Genomic DNA, 20,043 nt, shown 5'->3' on the forward strand with positions numbered 1-20,043 from the left:
AGCAGGAGCAGGCTTGGGATCCCTGGCACTTCTAAGAGATGGTCTGAATAAAGGGGAATAAAAATTTGACAGAACATCCATTCATATAACGAGCTGCTAACATACATGATGAATTAGGAAACCACCACAAAGAGACAGGACAAGATAACTTCTGTTAAGCAAACATATTGAAAAATAGAAAGCATGGGAGTTTATTTATTTGGTATTCTTCATCATCCATCTTTTCTCCAAGGATCAATTTTAAAAAAAAAGCTTAAGAATTCCCTTTCCCTTCCCATTTACACAGTTGTTGGCCTCCACCCCAGTGGTTTCTGGGAGGACTTGATAAAGACTAATTTGAGCCTAAGAGACTTGCTAGCTGATGTACTTATTTGCATGCATGAATGTGAACAGATGTTTACATAGTAGTGTTAAGTAGGCCAGCTGTTTAGGAGTAATTTATATATTTTATTTAAGACTAAAGCTGTACAGTTAAAATCTTTACTCACAATGTGAAGGAGAAAAAAGCCAAATTCAGGCAAATACATGTCTTCCTGTATTAGGGGGTGGCTTCTTTCTTGAGTTTTCTATATCTGAATTTACAGCCTGATACAGCCACATCTTACCTGTTTCTCTGGGGAACACCACTGTCTTGACCAGTTGCATGTGAGTAGAAGAATAGACTCAGCACAGTGTCAAAATTACTAAATGTCATTTGTCTGAGGGTGAGAGAAGAAAAACCAGCAATACTGTGATGAGGGGAGAGGGAGAAAGTTGTCACTTTTCTTTACAAGAGGTTGCATATTGCTGATTATTTCTGCAGTCTGTTCTGTAATGAAGCATACATCAGAGTTATGTTTGCCTTTGCATTTGTTCTGCTCTTCAGATGAGAGGAGAAAGTATAATCCTTCTGAGTATAATACAGCCATAAATGTGTAACTTTTATTTATTAAATCTGTATTGTAAAGCTGAGTGGGAAAGCTCAGTTACGGAGCTGTATGTGTGCGTGCAGGCATATGTACAGGCTAAGAGGCAGGAAGGAGGGGCACTTGTTTATTTTTAAAACAAGCTTGCCCCTCGGGGTTTCCCATTTTGTCCAATCTGAGACTGGGCTCTAAAATACAAGTCTTGGGTGTGGTCTTGTCCAGACTTTGTTTCCTCTGAGCCCTGGCCCCCTAGGGCTCTGTGTCTTGAAAAGAAAGCAGGTGAATGATGTATACAGTTAAATGGAAGTGACCAAGCCCCATTACAGAGCTGTTGGGGAACTCTAAATGACAAATATTAATGTATAACTTGCCAAAATCCTACATCAGTCTTAGAGAGACTTACCTGCCTCTGTTTTGTTGTTTCTGCCCAAACAACTCTACATGAGCGAGGTACCTACATCTCTCCAAAACAGCAGCAGAGAGGATTCGTAGTAGGTTATACTTTTGTTAAGGAAGGTAAATTCAATTAAGGAGCCTCCCTGTTGGAAGGAAAGATGGTGACGTATGTGATGATCTGGTGGGATTTTGATTCACAGCCTTGATGCAGCCCACAAGAGAAGTGTATCTTTCATTAGCTGTGATGATAGTCCTATGGTTGACAGCTACATTGTGCTTAAAGATCTTAAGTTCTATTTCATGAAGCTTGTAGGTTGATTGAATGGCTCCAATGGTGGTTCTTTCTTTCACCATTAAATACAAAAGGCACATAAGTGTAGTGATCTCACTTAAGTACTAAAAATTAGATGAAATGAACACAAGATTAATTACTCTGAAAATAAGGACTGCAATCTTGTTGACTGAATGTTCCATGGGAGGAAAGAATGAGAAAAAGTATTTGATATGCTCATTGCAGACTGTATGATCCTCACAAGTGATTTGGCAGCTAGAGATATTACAAGAGTCAAGAGCTGTACTCGAGTGCTTCCAAGAAATCGATGAACAAGGTCAGAACATCTTCTGTAGGATTGGGATAAGATGCCCGGATGTTACCCAGAATGTGGGGAGTGCTGCCTCTGAAAACAATTAAGCATTGTGGCTGCCTCCTTCATAGTGGGGTTATGCTGATACATTTCCCAGAGCTGCAAAAATGCCCAGCCCTACTCTGTGGTGTGTGAGCACGTGTGGCTGGGGGAAGAGTCTGTATCTCCACGTGGTTCTGCTCAGCATTTGGAAAAAGAAGGACTGGTGGCTTCTAGTGGTTTCATAGTTGTAGTTCTTCTGCAGCCCCTGCCTATTCCAGTATTCACTGCAGTGGTAAAGCTACAGCTGAGTTCTTCCTTCTGCTCCAGGAGCAAAAAAATGTCTCTTAAGCTGAATAATGATCTCTGCTAGTGACAGTAGAGCTACGGACCATAGTTGAGTAGTTAATATTCTATCACGTATAGTCTGTACATGAATGTATATACACACTCATGTATATGTCCTTCTGTTTGCAACAGCTGTATAAAGAGCTACAGAGGAATCTGAGACCAATTAAATAGCAGAAAGTAAACAGAAGATCTGTTAGAAGATGTAAATTCATTGCTAACAGGGTGAAGAAAAAAGAGCTGCAAATTGATGAAGCTGTTCCACAAAGAAGACAGATTGTTGTCATCCTGACCTTTAAAGCTGGTCAGGGTGTATCAATAGGAGCATCTTCTGAGTCCAGTATTCTGTGATTTTTTTCATTTATATTCTCTTGTTTTTCTCCTTACATGCTGGCTTGGAGCCAGTTCATTTCATGGTCTTGCCTATACATATGTTCTGCTACAGCTGCATTTTTCCAAAGTGCCCAATTTCACAGCACTCCAGCCTTCCTTAAGATGACAAATGACACCTCTGCTGCTCTGACCAGCAGAACTGTAATTGCAGCCTGAGACAGGGACAGCTGAACCAATGCTATGCTGCAGTTTGGGTATATCCTTAAGTTGAAACTTGACTGCATTTGTTTATCGTAGTCAAGTTTCCAATTCCACCACTTAAGGCATTAACTGCTGACATTAATTGTAACATTGAGGAAAGCAGAATTGCTCAGCAGTTGAAAACAGCATCAAATCAGCAGTTATTTATTTACCATTGCTCTGTAATGTGTTGTAACACATTGGACTATAAAGAAGTTTAATGAGTTGGAGTAATGCTTGTGGCCTCTCAGAGACACAGGAATGCAGTTTGATGAAGTTTTTTTGTCAAATGCTTAAAACTGGACTTTTTCCAGTGCTGTGGTGGACATCCAGATGGGTGCTGCTGTGATCTTTGTAAGTACAACTGAATTGCTGACTGACATGCTTTGGGAGAAAAAAAAAAAAAAGAATCCAGTTTCACTGACCCTGTGAGATTTCGGTACAGTAGGAAAGTGACAGCAGAGACCAGGAGGAAAGGCTAAAAGCATGGACTTTAAGGAAACCAAACATGGTTTGTCCAGGTTACCTTGTTGGCTCATAATTAGAATAAGACTCAGAAATGTGTCTGGATTATTCTCTAAACTCTTTTCTGGGTGTTGGTTTTCTTTTTTGGTTGTTTACAATACTTGTCTTTTGAGTGCACCAAATATATTGCATACTCTGCACAGGGACATTTTCAGCTGTTTAGCAGAATTTTACTGCTTTTTTTCTTTAAAAAAAACACCAAAAACAAGATGGAAGAAAAAGCAAAACCAAAAAGCAAACTAACAAAACCAAATATACAATAAAATCAAACACAAACTCTGACTTTTTATATAAAGCTGATTGGAACAATACTGGATTCCTCTTACAAAATATGCTCATTTGCCCAATTAATTTTACATCTCATTTTTTGAAGGTTTCTTGCCAAAACAGAAGCACAATCCCAACAGTATCTGAGTGCTATAATCAGTTTGAAGAAAATCCCCTAATGTATTTAATTAGGAATTGCAGTGTCAAAGTGATTAGTAATATATTATTACCTCTTTTAATTTATTTTGTATTAGTACTGTTTTTCTCTTTTTACTCCAGTTTAGAAATTCAGCATGTTTACTGATGATATATTCTGATTTCTCCAAGATCACTTTAAGCCATGAAATTCAGTAGTTATTATCAGCCACTTCACAGAATGATAGAATCGTAGAATGGTCAAGGTTGGAAGGAACCTTAAAGATCATCAGGTTCCAACCTCTCTGTTATGAGCAGGGACACCTCCCACTAGACCAGGATGCACAAAGCCTCATCCAGCCTGGCCTTAAATACCTTCAGGGAGGTTCATGGTGAAGAATTTTCTCCTGATGTCTAACCTGAATCTCCCCTATTTCTGTTTAAAAACCATTAACCCTTATCCTATCACTACCCTCCCAAGCTTTCCTGTAGCCTCTTCAGGTACTGAAAGGTCACTATAAGGTCTCCCCGGAGCCTTCTCTTCTCCAGGCTAACTTGCAGGAACAAGTTAATGGTTACCCTTCAAAAAGGCACTCTGTGTAAATGACATTGTCCCAATGACTTTCTGATCAGGTTTACTCCATGTAAATAGATGTTATTCTGCAACTGTCAGCCATGCTGTATTAACCTGAGAGCTGAAAGTCAAGGTGTGTTCTCATTGCTTTGTGAATCAATATTGCTCATAAAGATTCTCTCTACCCATATCTAGTTTGTATTATTCCTTGAAGCTGTCATTGCGAATACAATGGGAAGAAAATTAATCTGTCTTTTGTGGTGAGCTGTGGAATCAGAAGACAGTCTATTTCAGTCACTAGTGACTATATTGGTGTAATGTGAACAGGAGGGGGAAAAAAGTAATAATAAGGATACTTTTCTCATTATTAATACTGGTAGGTAAAAATACATACACAGGAAAGAGTTCTGTTGAGTAAGATAATTCCATTTTTAGTCACTTTTCAAAATAAAATGAGGGGGAGAAGAACTGTTATTAGCGTATGTAGTTTCTCCCAAGGGACTGAGCAAAGATTGCCTTCCACAGCATGTTCTTCTGTAACTTATCCAGTCTCCTATTAAATGTCCCAAATGTCCCCATTTTATCTATTTTCTTTTTCTAGTCTATCAAATTGCGTTTTGCTGTGGGCATGATCCAACAAACCTTCCACAAGTTCCTGCAAGAATTCTATTAAACCTTGCATTAATTCCACTCCATGTTACTCCAGTTGACCTGTGGCTCTGAGTTGTGCCCTGGCTTCCAGACTTCCATTAGGCCAGGCTGTAGACCCAGGTTTTTGTGTATTTTCTTGATGCAGTGCTCAGGCTGGCAGGAGAACCTGAGTTTGGGAGCTGTGCAGAGCTGGGGGCTTTGCTGTACAGCTCCACTGTTGCACCACATTGAGTGCATGAGGTGCAAAGTGCTGCAGGTAGGGTCTCTCTGTTCCTCATTACCCATGCCCTATCCCAAGAGCTTAATTGTTCCTGCATGAGTAAATGGATCAAATATATAATTAATTTTCCTTTTCTATCCTATTTAAAAATAGATCCTTCACACCTTTATTTCAGTCACTGCATATGTGCAGATGGTGCTCTTATGTATCAGTGACAGCCACTGAGTTTGTCTAAGGAATTCTTACAACCCAAATCTGTTTCAGAACAGCCTGAAGTTGGGGGCTGGACTAGACAGTCTCCAGAGCTCCCCTCCAGCCTCAACCATTCTGTCCTCCTGTGAACATAAAACTCAGTGTCTGCAAATCAGCATGACCACCCTGATTTTGCTGGACCTAAATGCATTTGTACAAGTTGATGGATTAGTCCCTTTTTGATCCCTGGAAAATCATAGTGAATGAATGAGCAGTTAAGTGTTCCATCCTGGCAATCCTTCCTGGGACAGTTGCTCATAATGTAGTTTTTACAGTTCTGTAAAAGCTCTTATTTCACTTCAACGTCTTCATGAATATAGTTGAAAACTAATTTTTCATGTGGTGAATTCATCGGTTTAAGGTTTGATGCACCATTCATTGTCTTTGATGCTTCAAGTATTCCCCTCTGTCCACTCCAATATTATTGCTAGGCTCTGAAATTGCTTTCCTCTATGAAAACATAAATAGCATTCAAGACAGAAACTGCTGTGATAAACAACTGCTCTCATCTTACAGTAGCTTACAAGGTGTATTAGTTCAGTGGTTTCTCCTTACACTATAGCCGTTTAACATCCATTGTCAACAAATTTAGAAATAAAACTCTGAGGAAGAGTATATGATCTGTCTAAGGAAATAAGATAATTATTTTAGGATATCCAGTCTGTCTTTGGCAAAACTCTAGAAGTTTCAAAGCTGATACATTCTCTGTTTTGTCATTTGTCCCTAAAAGCTGTAATCTCTGCATTTTTGGTATTTGCTGTTGTTGCTTTTTCTTCCTAACCTGCATGCCTTCAGCTGTTCCCATAGTTTCTGTTGCTGGCTGGAGTCCCATTTGCATTGTTCAGGAAACTTGTCACTTGGCCAGAAATTTATTGAGTAAACAACCCAGTCTGAGCTGGCAGAGGAGAATGCAAGTATTCTTAATATTTGTAGCCTTCTTTGGCCTTCAGCAGAAACATTGACGAGGCTCTGAATAAGGGTTACAAGATCTGACAAGAAATTGAAATCAAAATCAGTATGAATCTTAGTAACACGGGCTGGCACCATCGCTGTTTAGCACAGAGTGACATCTGTCTTGCTGCATCCATGATTTTCAGCACAGTCATGTTTGTCATCTCTGAAAATTAAGGCAGTAGGATGTGAATTTACAGTTTTGAGAAAAGCACAATAAAATTGAATTGCACAATTGCCATGGGGAAGATTATGAGTACAAGGGGGTAAGGGCTAGATGGTCATTACGGCGTTACTGAAAAGAGAAGAACCAGGCATACTAACAGGTGTGTGCCCACATGAGAGCAGAGTAGCATTGTAAAAGAAACAACTGGACAGCCTGGTGGCTCACGTGGTGAATTATGTCACCATGGCACTGGGCATTCTGATTTTTTCCCTGGTTCATACTACATATATTAATTTTTTTCAAGATAACCTGACCTTGAGAAGAAAACAATTTAGTTTGTAAAGCACAGAGAGCCTGCAACCCTGGGGGGTGCGTGTTGCTTCCCTCTGGCTGGGGCAGAGCCTCATTGGGAGTACAGTGTGTTCTTCCAGAGGTGTGAGCTGTCATTTAAACCAATACAGATTTTGAGTTATTAACACCACAGGCCACTGAACAAACAGCTTCTAAGAATATATTAATTTTGTGTTATCCACTAAATATGGAGTATTTCCACAATTTGTCCATAACTTTGTCCAGAATTATTATCAACACTTTTTTCTTTGATGTATCAAAACTGTGAGGTTTTTTCCTGTTGAAAAGGCTGAAGGAGAATAATTTTATTTTACTTCAAGTCAATGTTTAGAATTCTGATAAAAAAGGCTGGAGGAAACATTGTGAGATAAAAAAAAACAAGCACAGGAAAACAAGACGTTGATAAACTCTTAAAAAAATACAAAGTCACAGTTTTCCCTTGTTCTCACTGTCTTGCCCTTTTCTCATTTTTTTCAAGAGCTTTTTAAAAGTGCATTAGCTGATATCATAGTGTGTCCTCTGGAATGGCCTCTGGATTCAGTTATTCAGATGGAAATTGCCTCATATGCATTTGTGTATATATATATATATATACATATAAATCTGCTAACTGCTTGTTTCACACAATGTTCAATGTGTTAGGTGAGCCATTTGCAGAATTTTATGTTGTCGAAGAGCTTAGCACAAATGGATATTTTAAGTTTTTGATTGCAGTAGCAAATAATTGGCCTTGATTGCTTTGTGCAATTCTATGATCAGTATTTTCCCAGTTTTCACTATTTCTTGATATGTGAATCTTACCTTTTAAGAGAAAACAGCATAAAGTGTAATAATCTATGTTTCCATGAGTAAGCTGTACAGATACAAGATTTAACAAATTCAGTTCTGCTTAAATGAGTTTGATTTTGGAGAAAAAACAATGTGGAGCCTGAGAAGAGGAAGTTTTTTTCAATGCAACATGGTTTCAGTGTTTCAACAGGCAGATACAAATAAATTGACTTGCTTTAGTAGTGGGAAGAACCTTTCACTGACCTGTTTCGCTAACCTGGGCACTCCAAAAGCCTTGCCTGTGCTAGAGTTTTGTAACTACTTGGGTCAGAATTTAGATTCATACAGCACAAGAGTTTAAGAAGGGATGTGGTTTATCTTCTTATATTTTGTTGAGTTTTTTTTTTTTGTTGCTGTAACAAGAACCACCTGGTAAATGATGCATGCGAAGATTGACAAATATTTTAAATATAACACTGTTAAAAATGTATGGCTTTTTTTTAACCTATGCTGTATAAGCATAACAGGTAATGCTAAGAGTTTCTGCCTATCTAAGATAAACTGAGGCCACACGAGTTGCTTGGGATTTATATCCACAGCAATTTAGTCCTAAATGCTGTTGGAATACACTGCTTCTTCCCCCTCCTCCAGCTTCTGAATGCCTGTACAAATAATTTTGGAAGAATCCTCTGCCATTTAGTAGACGAGCCAGCCTGAAACCTTTAAAAATAAGTTGTATTGCTGGCACTGTCAGTGCCTTCTAATACAGAAATGACAGAACTGTCAGTACAAGGAAGATTTAAGAGGACAGACATATTCTTGTAAGCTGGTAGAGGAACACTGAATACGTGTTCAGCCGTTCTTGTCATTAGAAGAGCCAGATATGCATTGCAGGTGAATTTGATCTCAATCTGCATCTCCTTCTAAGGATCACTGGAAGCAACCTGTGTGTGTCTGCTATTCTCTTGATAGTCCTCAGCCTCTGTGCTTGTGAATGGTGCAGTCTGTGCCAGCCTTGCTTCTGCAGAAACAGATTTCCTACAGAGAACTAGCAACGAATAGTTTAGTTAAATGCGTTGATAGAGCAGGTGCTGGAATTCTGCTGAAGAACTGACATCTGAAAGGAGCTTGCTCTCTGTGCCTTGCTGGATGGAGAAAAACTGAGTTCCTACCCACATATTTTAGTATTGTATATGCCAGGGTTTCCAAGGTCTTCCTTGGATATTCAAATGCATACATGCAGTAGCTGTTGAATAGCCCAATAGACTACAGAGGACCAGCCTGTGGAGACAAGTAGAGGGAAACATCAAAATGATCAACTGAAGATAAGACTCCTTACTCTTCCTTTCAGAAGACCTGTGCCAACCTTGCTTTTTGCAGCCTGTGCCGGGCAGTGTGAAGGAGCAGCAGTACTTGGTTTGATGCAAAATGCTGTCTGCTCATTTCTTTTATCCAATAAATATTTTTCACTATTTTTACTGGTGAATTCAGACACTTAGGGCTTACTTGTTTTGCTTGCTTTGGGATTTTTTTCACACATTCTTCAAAACTGTATTATGTAGTTCAAAGACAATCTTACTAAATTTATTATAGTGGATATTTTTTTTTCCTGTTCTAAATAGACAAAAATGCATAGGCAATAATACTTTTTTTCATTAGGCCTTTGACTACCTTTTTAACAGAATAATGTGTTAATAGATACAATGTAAGCACAAAGGAATAATTAATAGCACTTTTTATTTAATTGATTTTTAGCTTGCAAATTTTAAAGTGGAATTCTACTGACCTATGTAACAATTAAGCTTATTGTCCCATGTTAAATCCTTGATGAACGTCATTGATTTAGCTTGTGGCTTCACCACAGGAAAGAAATAAAAGAATTCTGTGGTGGTGGATAATTGATAATACATTGAAAAAATGATAATACCAGGATTACAGAAATGAAAATGTGGCAACAAAGCTACAGGCTTAAAAGAGAGAATCTTAAATACACTAGTTGGCCAAACTCAATGCAAGGTACCCTCCAGCTCTGCCAAGATATTGTGGTGTAAACTTTCTGTAAAGAACTCAGGGGCAGATTGATTGGCATTGCTAGTGAAATATTACATGAATTCAGCATTACAGGTATACATCATAAAATGTATGTTTCAGCAATTCTTAAACACTTTGGATGTTGCTTAAGTACCTTAGGTTTAAGAGCTTTGCTGAATAGCTCTGTGATTTCTCATGTGTTAAAAATTAAGCAAGTGGAAAAAGAATTTTGAAGAATCAGGACATAATTTTCCTTAATATTACAATTGATTTCTAAGGGACTAGTTAGGAAGAAAATTTTACTCATCTTGAGTAAAGGGAGGCAGTAGTCTGCCTAATGAATAGAATTTTTGAAAAGACACTTTTTTAATAGTTTGTTCCCTGGGCAATCTAAGATTGTTCCTTATAATGTTGAATGCACTATTTTTTTTGTACTGTATTTAATTTGGTTGTAAATGACTCAAACTGTGTCACTTTTACCACTTCCCCAGTCTATATCATAAATCTGAATGTGTATGTGTTTGTTTGGTATTGCTGGATAAAACAAATAACAACAGATGTAAAAAAGACATCAGAAAACTACTCATTCTTAATTCCTGTGAATTATGGCTTATTTCACTGTTATGTGTAAGTAGATAATGATTCCTGCCCAAAGAGTCTGACAGAGGTTGAAACTGAATAATGAACACCGTTATTTGCTGATGGTCTGAAGGGTTTATCTTTATCTAAATGTTTTTTTCCAGAATGGGTACTTTTAAAATTAGATTAAGCATTTCTGTATAATATCTATTTCAACTCCTAGACAAATTACCCTTTTATTCAATTAACATTACTATTCCAAGCTTTGTCAAGTAATTTCCCAGTAATACAGTGTAGACCTGTTTCACTGGCTGTGGCAACCGACTTCTGCAAGAAAATCAGCTGAAAAGACAAAATACCCCCACAAAAATGGGTTGACAGTAATATGAGACCTAAAATGAGTGTGCATATTTTTGTAAGATGAATCCTAAGATGTTCTTGAATTGTGTTTTTCTAATGAGTACCACTGGGTATTGGTCAAACTCGTCATGTCTTAATTGTTGGTATCACGAGAATGGAGTTACTCTTCCTATTTTTATTTTCCCTTTTTCATGAATTTACAGTTCAGCAGTCTAAGCATAGAAAGAAAACAAATATGAATTAATTTTGCCAAGTGATTCTAAAACTCATTTTAATTAGTCCCCACACTCTACAGTTAACCTTGATTGCATTTCATATTTTAGACTTTCTTGCTTTGTATAATGAGGACTACTCCCTACTAATAATGTTAGTAAAGCAGAAGAATGAATTGATACATTTTTCTACATTAGCAGTGCAGTTTATTTTTTGCAGGCCTTTGATCAAAAAGTCTTGGTATGTCAATTTTGCTAAATTTTGCCATCTACCTGTATGTATAACTGATTGCATTTCTTGATTTAAGGATTAAGAAGTCAATGAAAAAGTTCTCTGAGCTGGAAGACAAAGGCAGTCTTAGCAAAATGTTAATCCATGGATTTTATTACATCTGAATCTGCTTACTGTATCTGACTATTAATGTTTCATTCTTGATGGATAATGGATTATGAAATTTAAACAAAAAACTATCTTTGTTTATATAAATACATAGATCTTAAAGCTCCTGTAAATAGAAAATAACTATACAGACAAATTAATTCCCGACTAGGGAAATCTTTTTCTCCATTTATCTCCTACCTGAATCCTTAATCTAGGATGTTTTAATATCTTATTGAGCTTTGCATTTGCGAATTTCAACTTTGGCAAGCACAATAAAATCCTTTGTCCTGCTCCCTTAGAAACAAGTAAGAACTTTGGTCTTAGTTCTGGGAACTGTTTTAAGCCCATAGTAATAGCTCAGTTTGTGTGTTATTTCTGAAGATCTCTGCTCTTTATATAGGAGTCTTAAGGTAAAAAATCCTGGTCTAACAGCTATAGTCTCCTTCACAATGGGTAGACTTTTCAAGAGGTCTTTGGCAGCACTGGGTGGTTCAAGATATTGTTCACTGTGAGTCATGGCAGGATAATTGTTTTCTAACTCCTTCAGTGATCAGATCTCCCCTCTAGCATCACGTAAAAACACTGGACACAGCTGGTGCAGACAGTGGTGTTGGGTTCACATGTCAGAAGTGTTCACAGCGGAGACATGCCAAGGTTCTTGTAGTTGAATGGCATGTGAACGCTACAGGGAAAACTTCTAATCCTCAAACCAAACTGGATTACCATAGAGCTGTTGCTTTCTCAACATGCATTCCATAAAATGGAACTTGGGCAAAGTTTATGGTTTGCTGCTTTGTCTGTAGTTCCCATCTTTTCCTTCAGTGTTATTTAACACGTCCACCTCCATTCTCTTTTTCATTCTCAGGAGAATCCAATTTGCTTATCAAGTTCTTTTTCTCTTTCTTTTTCTCTTTTCCCTTTCATCCAGATGGAATGCCATTTGTTTGGTGGCTTGGCCATGCCAATGAAAAGCATCTTTACTGGGGAGGATCTCTTCCGGGCATTCAACAGTGTGCATGTGGACTTGAAGAAAGTTGTCTGGATATGAGATACTTTTGCAACTGTGACGCAGATAGAGAAGAATGGTAATAATTTTAACATGCATTTGTAGTGTCTGTGTGAGACCTGGGGATAAGAGCTAGGGGAAGATGGCTTAAATCTTTTCCTGATTCACAACTCAGGAATCTTTGGAGGATCGAGTATTCTCAAATGAGAATGAAAGTCAAAACTAGAATTTAAACTTCAGATTTTGCCTTAAATTTCTTACTTGGACCAAAGACAAGGTATCTGCCTAAAGCAGGTGGCTGAGATGGGTTGTCTTCTAAAAATCTTTGTTATTGAAGGCCAAATTCAGTCATTTTATTTGTTTAAAAATTTCCATTAATTCGACTGGAGCATTGTATGAAGGTTTGCGTATGGGTATACAGAGCAAAAATTCAGGCACAGACAGCAAAATTCAAGTACAGCCAGCTAAAGAACAATAAATCTGTGCTATCAAAATTATTTGTATTTTTCTTATGAATCATCATATTTGTATATTCCTTAACTTTCTTTTACATTGATTCCTAAACTTTTTGAAGTAAATGGAAAGACTTCCTTTGGCTTCTGTAGGTTTGGTTTCATTCCCCCTAGGAAGTTTTAGATTTGCAGCATAAAAAATTGAAAGCCTTCCTTGTGTTTGGACCTTTGTTGTGACCTAGTGCTGCATGAATTTGTGAAGATCACCTCACAACATTCTCCCATTGTCTGCACGTTCAGAAACTCTCCAGCAGCTGAGAAGTAGTTGGTGAACTTTCCAGTTAATTCTGTACTTGTGTTGGAGAGGACAGAAATGCCAGCTCAGTGTTGTTGAAAGTTCAGTTTGAAACACTGTGAAAATATATGTGAAAACTCTTCTTCACCCTCTCTGCCTTCTGGACCACTCAGTCAAAGGAGCTGCTTCCCTTTCTCAAATAAAAAGGTATTTTAAGCTTGAGAAGTTCAGAAATTAGGAGTAGTGGAAGCAGACAAGAAATGTCCTGCTGTAATCAGCTACTGTCTTTGAAATGGTATCCGAATCACCCCAGTGAAATGTTCACTTAGAAGAGAATGAGTAGACAAGAATCATAAGGGGTCTTGAGATTAAAAAAAAAATCAGAAATTACTTGTCACTGTACTTGAGCTTTTTTGGTTGCTTGATTTTCAGACAGTGTGATTATTGGCTTGGACCTTTTATATCCCTGGAGTCACTATTCCCTTTCAAAAATTATAGCTGTAAGGGGATTTCTTCAGGAAGATCTTTATTTAAATGTTGGTTTATGAATGTAATTTGTATTGATTTGTATAGGAAGGCCTGGCTGTGCATGTTAATCTGTCTTTTCTCTAATTCTCAGAAGCACTTTGGTGAGGTTTGCACATGAGTATCAAAAGCGTCTGCTTTTCCTGGTGCTTGGCTGTGTTCATAATCCACATTTCACTTTTCAGTGAGCTGCTGCTTGAGCAGAGCAGGGCATTACACTGGCAGACTATGGGGGCTGTACTCTGAGATTGCAGGACAGTGCATCAGTAGATTGTAGAAACCAATGCAAGGTGAAAGTTAAATGCAGTTTTGTGTTTCAGCTGGGTCTCCTAAGGAAATGACTTGAGTTATACTATAGGTGTTTATCTCCATTTCAACCCCCACACACCCAGTGATTTTGAAGAAGCAGATACATTTCAGGCAGCAGAGAAGGAGAAATCTCCAAAGTATTAGAAATTACACATTCTATGAAAATTTATGCCAGGCTGAGGGGGAAAAGCCAATTAAAGTCACAAGAAGGAAGTTGAGGAAGCTTACACTTTTATTAGATTTTGGAAAACCCTCATGGGAGACACATGTTGGAAATCATGCTTCATTAGCTTGGCAGCTCACAGAGCTACTTGCTTCTCCTAATTTCATTATAACAACAGGATATGCATACAGGTTTCCTCAGCTAAACTGCCTACTGTTTGTTGGTTTGGTTGTTCAGGTGTTCTGTTTTATTTTTAATCCATTTGAAATTTGGACCTCGGTGCTATTCTAAATTGCAGGTTGCCTTTTTAAAAGGTAAAAAAACCCCATGACCTTTTCAAAGAGTTTCTAAACACAAGAAATTTCATGCCTCTTAAAGATTACTTTTGTGTTTCTCTGCTAGAACACTGACCTCCTGATATGTAATGAACATTTGAATCTGAAACCTGCTGAGATCTGAACTGTGACTTTAACCTGCTATACATTATACTGGAAGGAGCAAGACAGCAGTAGATGCATTTATTTTCCTTAGCATGAAATAAAATGGGTGCTGCAGAGTGGAAAACCAGAAAATCATTTTTCCTCCTTTTCGATAAATCAGGCTGCTCACTGCAGCTCCAAGGGAGAAACTCAGCAGAATAGCTGGAGCGTCATTCTGAAGAGGAGAAAGGCTTAGGATTTTGCTGTGATCTGATTTCCTAGAATAAGTCTTGGGGTACAGAAGAAGCTACTACTTAATTAGAGCTGGGGGGGGGGGAGGGAAGGGGAAGGAAAACAAGAAAAAATTACAATAAAAATGTCCTGAGCCAGGTGTTTGGCACAATACAAGATGCACTTGATGCATTTGTGGGCATGCTGACTTTTAAATTATATGTAAGCAGACACCTGAGCCAGCTGCTACCTCTGATCTCTTACTTGACTTGACACCAAGTTAGTCCTTCTGGAGTTAGTGAAGCATCTTCTTGATGTTTGTTGGAGAATGGAGCGCTTACTTTCAAAGCAATTATATTTCAAATGATGTGCCTTATTTCAAACAGAAGGTGCGTTCCTGATGCAGGCATTATTGGGGAAAAGTGTTAAACTGATCTAAAGAATAAAGCATTTCCGAAATGCAGACAGGGTTGTATGATCTTCAGCCCATTCTAGAGATCCTTTGGATCCTTAAATTCCTCTAGCAGATTGTCTTTCATCTCAAGCAAAGCTGCCTTGCCTTGGCAATGAAAGTCTTCCAGAACAGCCTTCTTCACTGTGGAGTTAAGCCTTTGAGTCTTCCCATTTCCAAAGTAACATGCATTCACCTTTTTACCATGTCTTTGGAGTACTGCAAGCAATGAGGAAACCACAGGACATGGAAAGAAGAGGAGGGAAAAAAGGGAGGGGGGATATTAATATTTCAGACCCACTTTGGCTCATAGAGATATATTGAATGTATCCAGCCTTGTCTGAGAAAGAGCAAAGCCCCATGGCAGCAAAGGAAGCTATATTTGCACAAAGCTGTGCCAGAGCCAGGATGCTAAAACTGAAAGGGCTGAGGAGAGCAGGGCAGAGAAACCCAGCCACTGACAAGCCCACAGACTTGACAGGTTTTGTCTGCTCAGCCACTATTCCACACTGAATCCATTCCCCCAGAAGCAGAGCAGGCAACACTGCAGAGCCTGTGAGCTCATACACAAACCCTGCCAGCAGTGACCTGGCCTGTACAGAGCTGTCTTGGATATCTGCCTTCATGGCTGCATTTGTCAACAACCTGGAAAAGCTGCCTGCAGAGACCTGACTCTAGCAGGCCCTTGATGTGTCAGGAAGCAGTTCATTACTATCATTATCAAACTCTTTCTCTGTACCTCTTTAATTCAGGAAAATATATCCACTGCATCTTACCTTCATTTATTATGTTTGTCCCCTTCTGCTGCTGTTTTTTTCTTTAGCAGGACTCTACATTATTTTACCCACTAAAGCATTTTTGGATGCAGATGATGGGTAAGATAGCAATCACAATGTATTCCTTTAGATTTTTAATGCTATGTCCCACACAGGGCTCAGAGCTTTTTCTGACAGAATCCTATTTCACTGGCCCATTCCTCAAGCAGTTCATTGACGTCTGATGATGTTAGTACTATTTTCCCCAAATGGATTGTATTCATGAAAATCTGTACTGAATATCTGAGCTACTAAGGCTCAGATCCCACCAGAGTTTTCATTAATGTCTAAGAAGAAAACATACCAATAGGGGATCAAATGAGAAGAAATTATATTTAATGGCACCACTGCTCTACCATCTGTTAGAAAAAGATATGGGAACAGCTACCTAGAGATTACCAATTTATGATGGCTCACACTATTAGGATACCATAGAGTGAGATTTTTATTAAGCATGCTTTTATTAGGAGCCAGGAAAAAGAAAAATAGTCTCATAGTGTTACCATCAAGATAGTTTTTTATTATTAGCAGGTGAGACTACCTGTGCTGCTTCTTAAAGTACCCTGTTGCTGCACTAATACCTTTAAATTGCTGAAAATTTTTTTTCTTCATTTTTTCCTTCACCCTTTGCTCCCCAAACATAGAGCATTTGCTTGATGTGTAATGTGCCTCAGCTTACTGAGGAAGTCCTTTGCTTAGATACAGACATTAATCTTCAGACATGAATAAATACTTGACATTCAACTGCCTTTGATACTCATAACTAAAAATATTTCAGTGATTTAATTTAAAGGGCATTATTGGGTGTTCTGTCCAAACTCTGGAATATTTGTGTTTGTAGTGCCACAGCAGTGCCTCCAGGAAATTATCGTATGGGTACACAAAGCTCTCTTGCTCCTCTCTGAGGCACAGTGCACTATATTTGAGAGGCTGTCACAGTTCACCGTGTAAAGAGGAATTGTGGTGCTTTGTAAGAGACTGAAATATATTCAACTTAAAGAATACCAGGAATTTAAGATGCTCAAACTTTAGCTCCCATGAGGGCTTGTGTAGTGTCTTCAGATCTCTTTTCTGCTTTTCTTAGCTAAAATATCTTTGGTGTTGACTTTTCACCAAAAAGTTGATTTCCCACTGTGAAATAATAATAATCATAATAATAAACTGTAAGAATAGCTATGTTGTTCCTGTCATTAACACTTTATCTGAAAGGCAGAATGTTTTTCTGACAGGTTTTATTTCAGTGTCTGCTTGTATGAGAATATGCACCCTTACAGAAGTCTTTATTTCCATGTGTGAGAGAAAAATCAATAAAACGTGCTGTTTGAGTTTCAAGAGCAACTTGATTGAGTTTTCAAGGCATTAATGTAGAAGTGAAGATTTTTATTAGATCCAGAATATTTTTCTTTCTCATAGTTGAGCTATGCTACTAAAATTCTCTGTCACTCTGGCATATAACTAGTAAGAACTTGGAGTCATAAAATTCGATATAAAAGAACATCATGCAATATAACAGAATATGTAAGAAGCAATGCAGTTTTTGGAGATATGGAACAGGTATCTTTAAAATGTCACCATTTCATTTTTTTTTTTTTAGATATCTTCAGTGGTAGCTGTAGGAAGATACTGATTTTTATTTTAATGCTGATCATAGCTAGTCAAAAGACTGCACTATTTTTTGAATGAAAATAATTTTGCAGGAAACCTTCCTAGATACTTGTTGATATATTTTAAAATTATTTTTAAAATGTACGTTCCAACTTACTTATTCATGTGTACATTGCATATTTTATGTCCTTTTTCTGTGCATATTTCTGCCTTTCCCTCATTCTGCCTACTTCTTTTTCTCTCACGCACTGAAATGTCTTATCAAATAGTTCAACTTTTGTGACAACTGTTTCATCATCTGTTAAGAGCATTTACACTAATTTTCAAAGACTGGTACAAAGAGCTGTATGAGTATGCTGCTGAGACGCTTTTGTGAAGTGATTTGGAGACCATATATATTTGATTCATCCATTACATTTTTCTTTCTAAATCTGTATTGAAGGCATAAATCTGTCTTGTGCCTTGGAATTTCATCTTGTTGCACTTTGTCTGTAATTATCAGCATGTCAAACACCCACTGAAGCAAGAAAAAAATGTTAGGGTTGTGCCTCTCCTTTTCCCCTTGGAAGTATAAGACAATTAACCGTGTTACATCCAATTAGAAACAATGAAAAAGAAATTAAATGTATGCAGCCTTTATAGAAAAAGATCAATGTGCACCCTCTACTTTCTAAACATTAATCAGAGTAGAGCACTTAGCCAAGCAAACATCTGAGATTGTGTGTCAAAGCACAGCTACAGTGTTCACCCTGATTATTATTTGTTTGTTGAAGTCCTGTGTCCCTTCCCACAGCTGAAACTATAATGAGAGGTACTTTTGTGGAAGGTGGTGTTACAAGCAGCATATAGGTAGTCTGAGATCCTGCCTGAAATATGAGGCTCTCAGACAGTGGTATTGATCAAAAAGTGATACCTGTTTCCGAGACTTTGTGTCGTACCTGCCTGAAAGAGCAGTGGGTGTAAATTTGGGATTACTGGCATTTTGGATCTGGTCATTGTTGCCATCCCTGTGTGCAGCATGTAGCTTTTCACCTCTGACCAGACAGGTGAGTTGAGTTCAGACCCTGCACACAGGTTACTGGGCCATGCAGAGGTTGAGATCCATTTCTCCAAAACTATTGAGATTTGGCTCCATGACAGAAGATCTGCCTGGCTTATGTGCCCACATGCACAGTAGACCTCAACCCTAAGAAAAAGAGCTAGGAGAAGACTAGACTCATCACTGTAGACATAAGAGACAGTAGCATTTCCCTCTTCTTTAATCAATCGATAGTGAAAATACCTTGAGAGGGCAGTTTGGCTCTGGTCAGGTCAGGGTTGGATGCCTGAGGGACTCTGTTTAGTTCCTGAAGTATGGTGGGATGAATGCACAGCTGTATAACCTGTCACAGCCACTGAATCCAGTTAGTGCCCAGAGGGCTGTCAGGTAAAGCCATGCTGCATTTTGGTGACAATAATTTGCCCAGCACACTCACAGAAGAAACAAAGAAATAATGCTTTAGGAATCTTTCTTTCTCTTCTCTTCCTTTCTAGCAGCCCTGTGTAAGTTGGTCACAGTTGAATAAGCCCAGCTGGTACAAACAGGAGACTGCCTTGGACAGTGCAGTAAATCAGCCTTCAGCATGTCAGCTGCTGAAATTTCCACAGGCACATAATGCACAGGGCTGATTCTCTGCAAACTCACTCTGCCAATGCAACCATTTTTGCAGTGTGCTGAGTCAGTTGGGTACCAGCCATCTTGCAGCTCGATCAGGTAGTGTCTGAGTGTTTAGCTGCCCCCTGCCAGCACTGTGCTGTGTCAGGTATCATGTCTCCTATTCCTGCTGGGATAAAGCCTCAAAACAGCATAAATGCCTTATCTCTCTCAGCTAACTTAACAGAAATGCAAAGTTGGACATATAGCTGATCCACATCAAAGTCATCCTGCTGAGGAAATTTAGAAGAGCCCAGCTTAACATTAATGCCCAGGAGGCAGAATGGCAGAACTGTGACATGGCTTCACATTCACAGCTGAAGCACAGTTAAATTGCATACTTTAAAAGTGCAACATCATGTATCCAAATACAATGTCTTCAGGGGTGTGTGAACATAGAGTACACATGTGCACATATGTACCTTAAGCAGTGTGTACCAGTCACACGTCTTCTAGGTAATTCTGCAACAGACCTTTCATCTATAAGGAAGCACTTTCAAATATTGTCTTGCATAAGGAAGGCTGGTGATTTTGTCTGTGGTTAATCTGTCTCTTTCTGTTTATTATAATCCAGGACAAATGATACTGGCCTCCTTGCTTTCAAAGACCATTTGCCTGTTACTCAGATAGTGATCACTGACACAAACAGATCAAATTCTGAGGCTGCTTGGAAAATCGGCCCTTTGCGTTGCTATGGAGACAGTGAGTACTAGCTCTTCTCAATTTCCATAGGTACAGAATGTTCCCTTTTTCATTTGGTTGGTAGTTTTTTTATTTGTTGTTGTTTAAAAGAAAAAAGCCAACAACGCC

The 20,043-nt window shown here is 38.4% G+C and overlaps 1 protein-coding gene across 1 annotated transcript in view; it reads left to right on the top strand.

Moving 5' to 3' along the window:
• The window catches only part of CNTNAP5 (contactin associated protein-like 5), a 193,692-nt gene that overhangs the window by 130,994 nt on the left and 42,655 nt on the right, over positions 1 to 20,043 (top strand). The window contains exons 14-15 of the mRNA XM_009996233.1: positions 12,198 to 12,354; positions 19,808 to 19,935. Coding sequence (XP_009994535.1) covers positions 12,198 to 12,354; positions 19,808 to 19,935 — 285 coding nt within the window. The remainder of the gene's footprint in view (positions 1 to 12,197; positions 12,355 to 19,807; positions 19,936 to 20,043) is intronic.

This window comes from Chaetura pelagica, unplaced genomic scaffold (assembly GCF_000747805.2).
Source record: "Chaetura pelagica isolate M959 unplaced genomic scaffold, ChaPel_1.0 scaffold3, whole genome shotgun sequence".
Lineage (NCBI taxonomy): Eukaryota > Metazoa > Chordata > Aves > Apodiformes > Apodidae > Chaetura > Chaetura pelagica.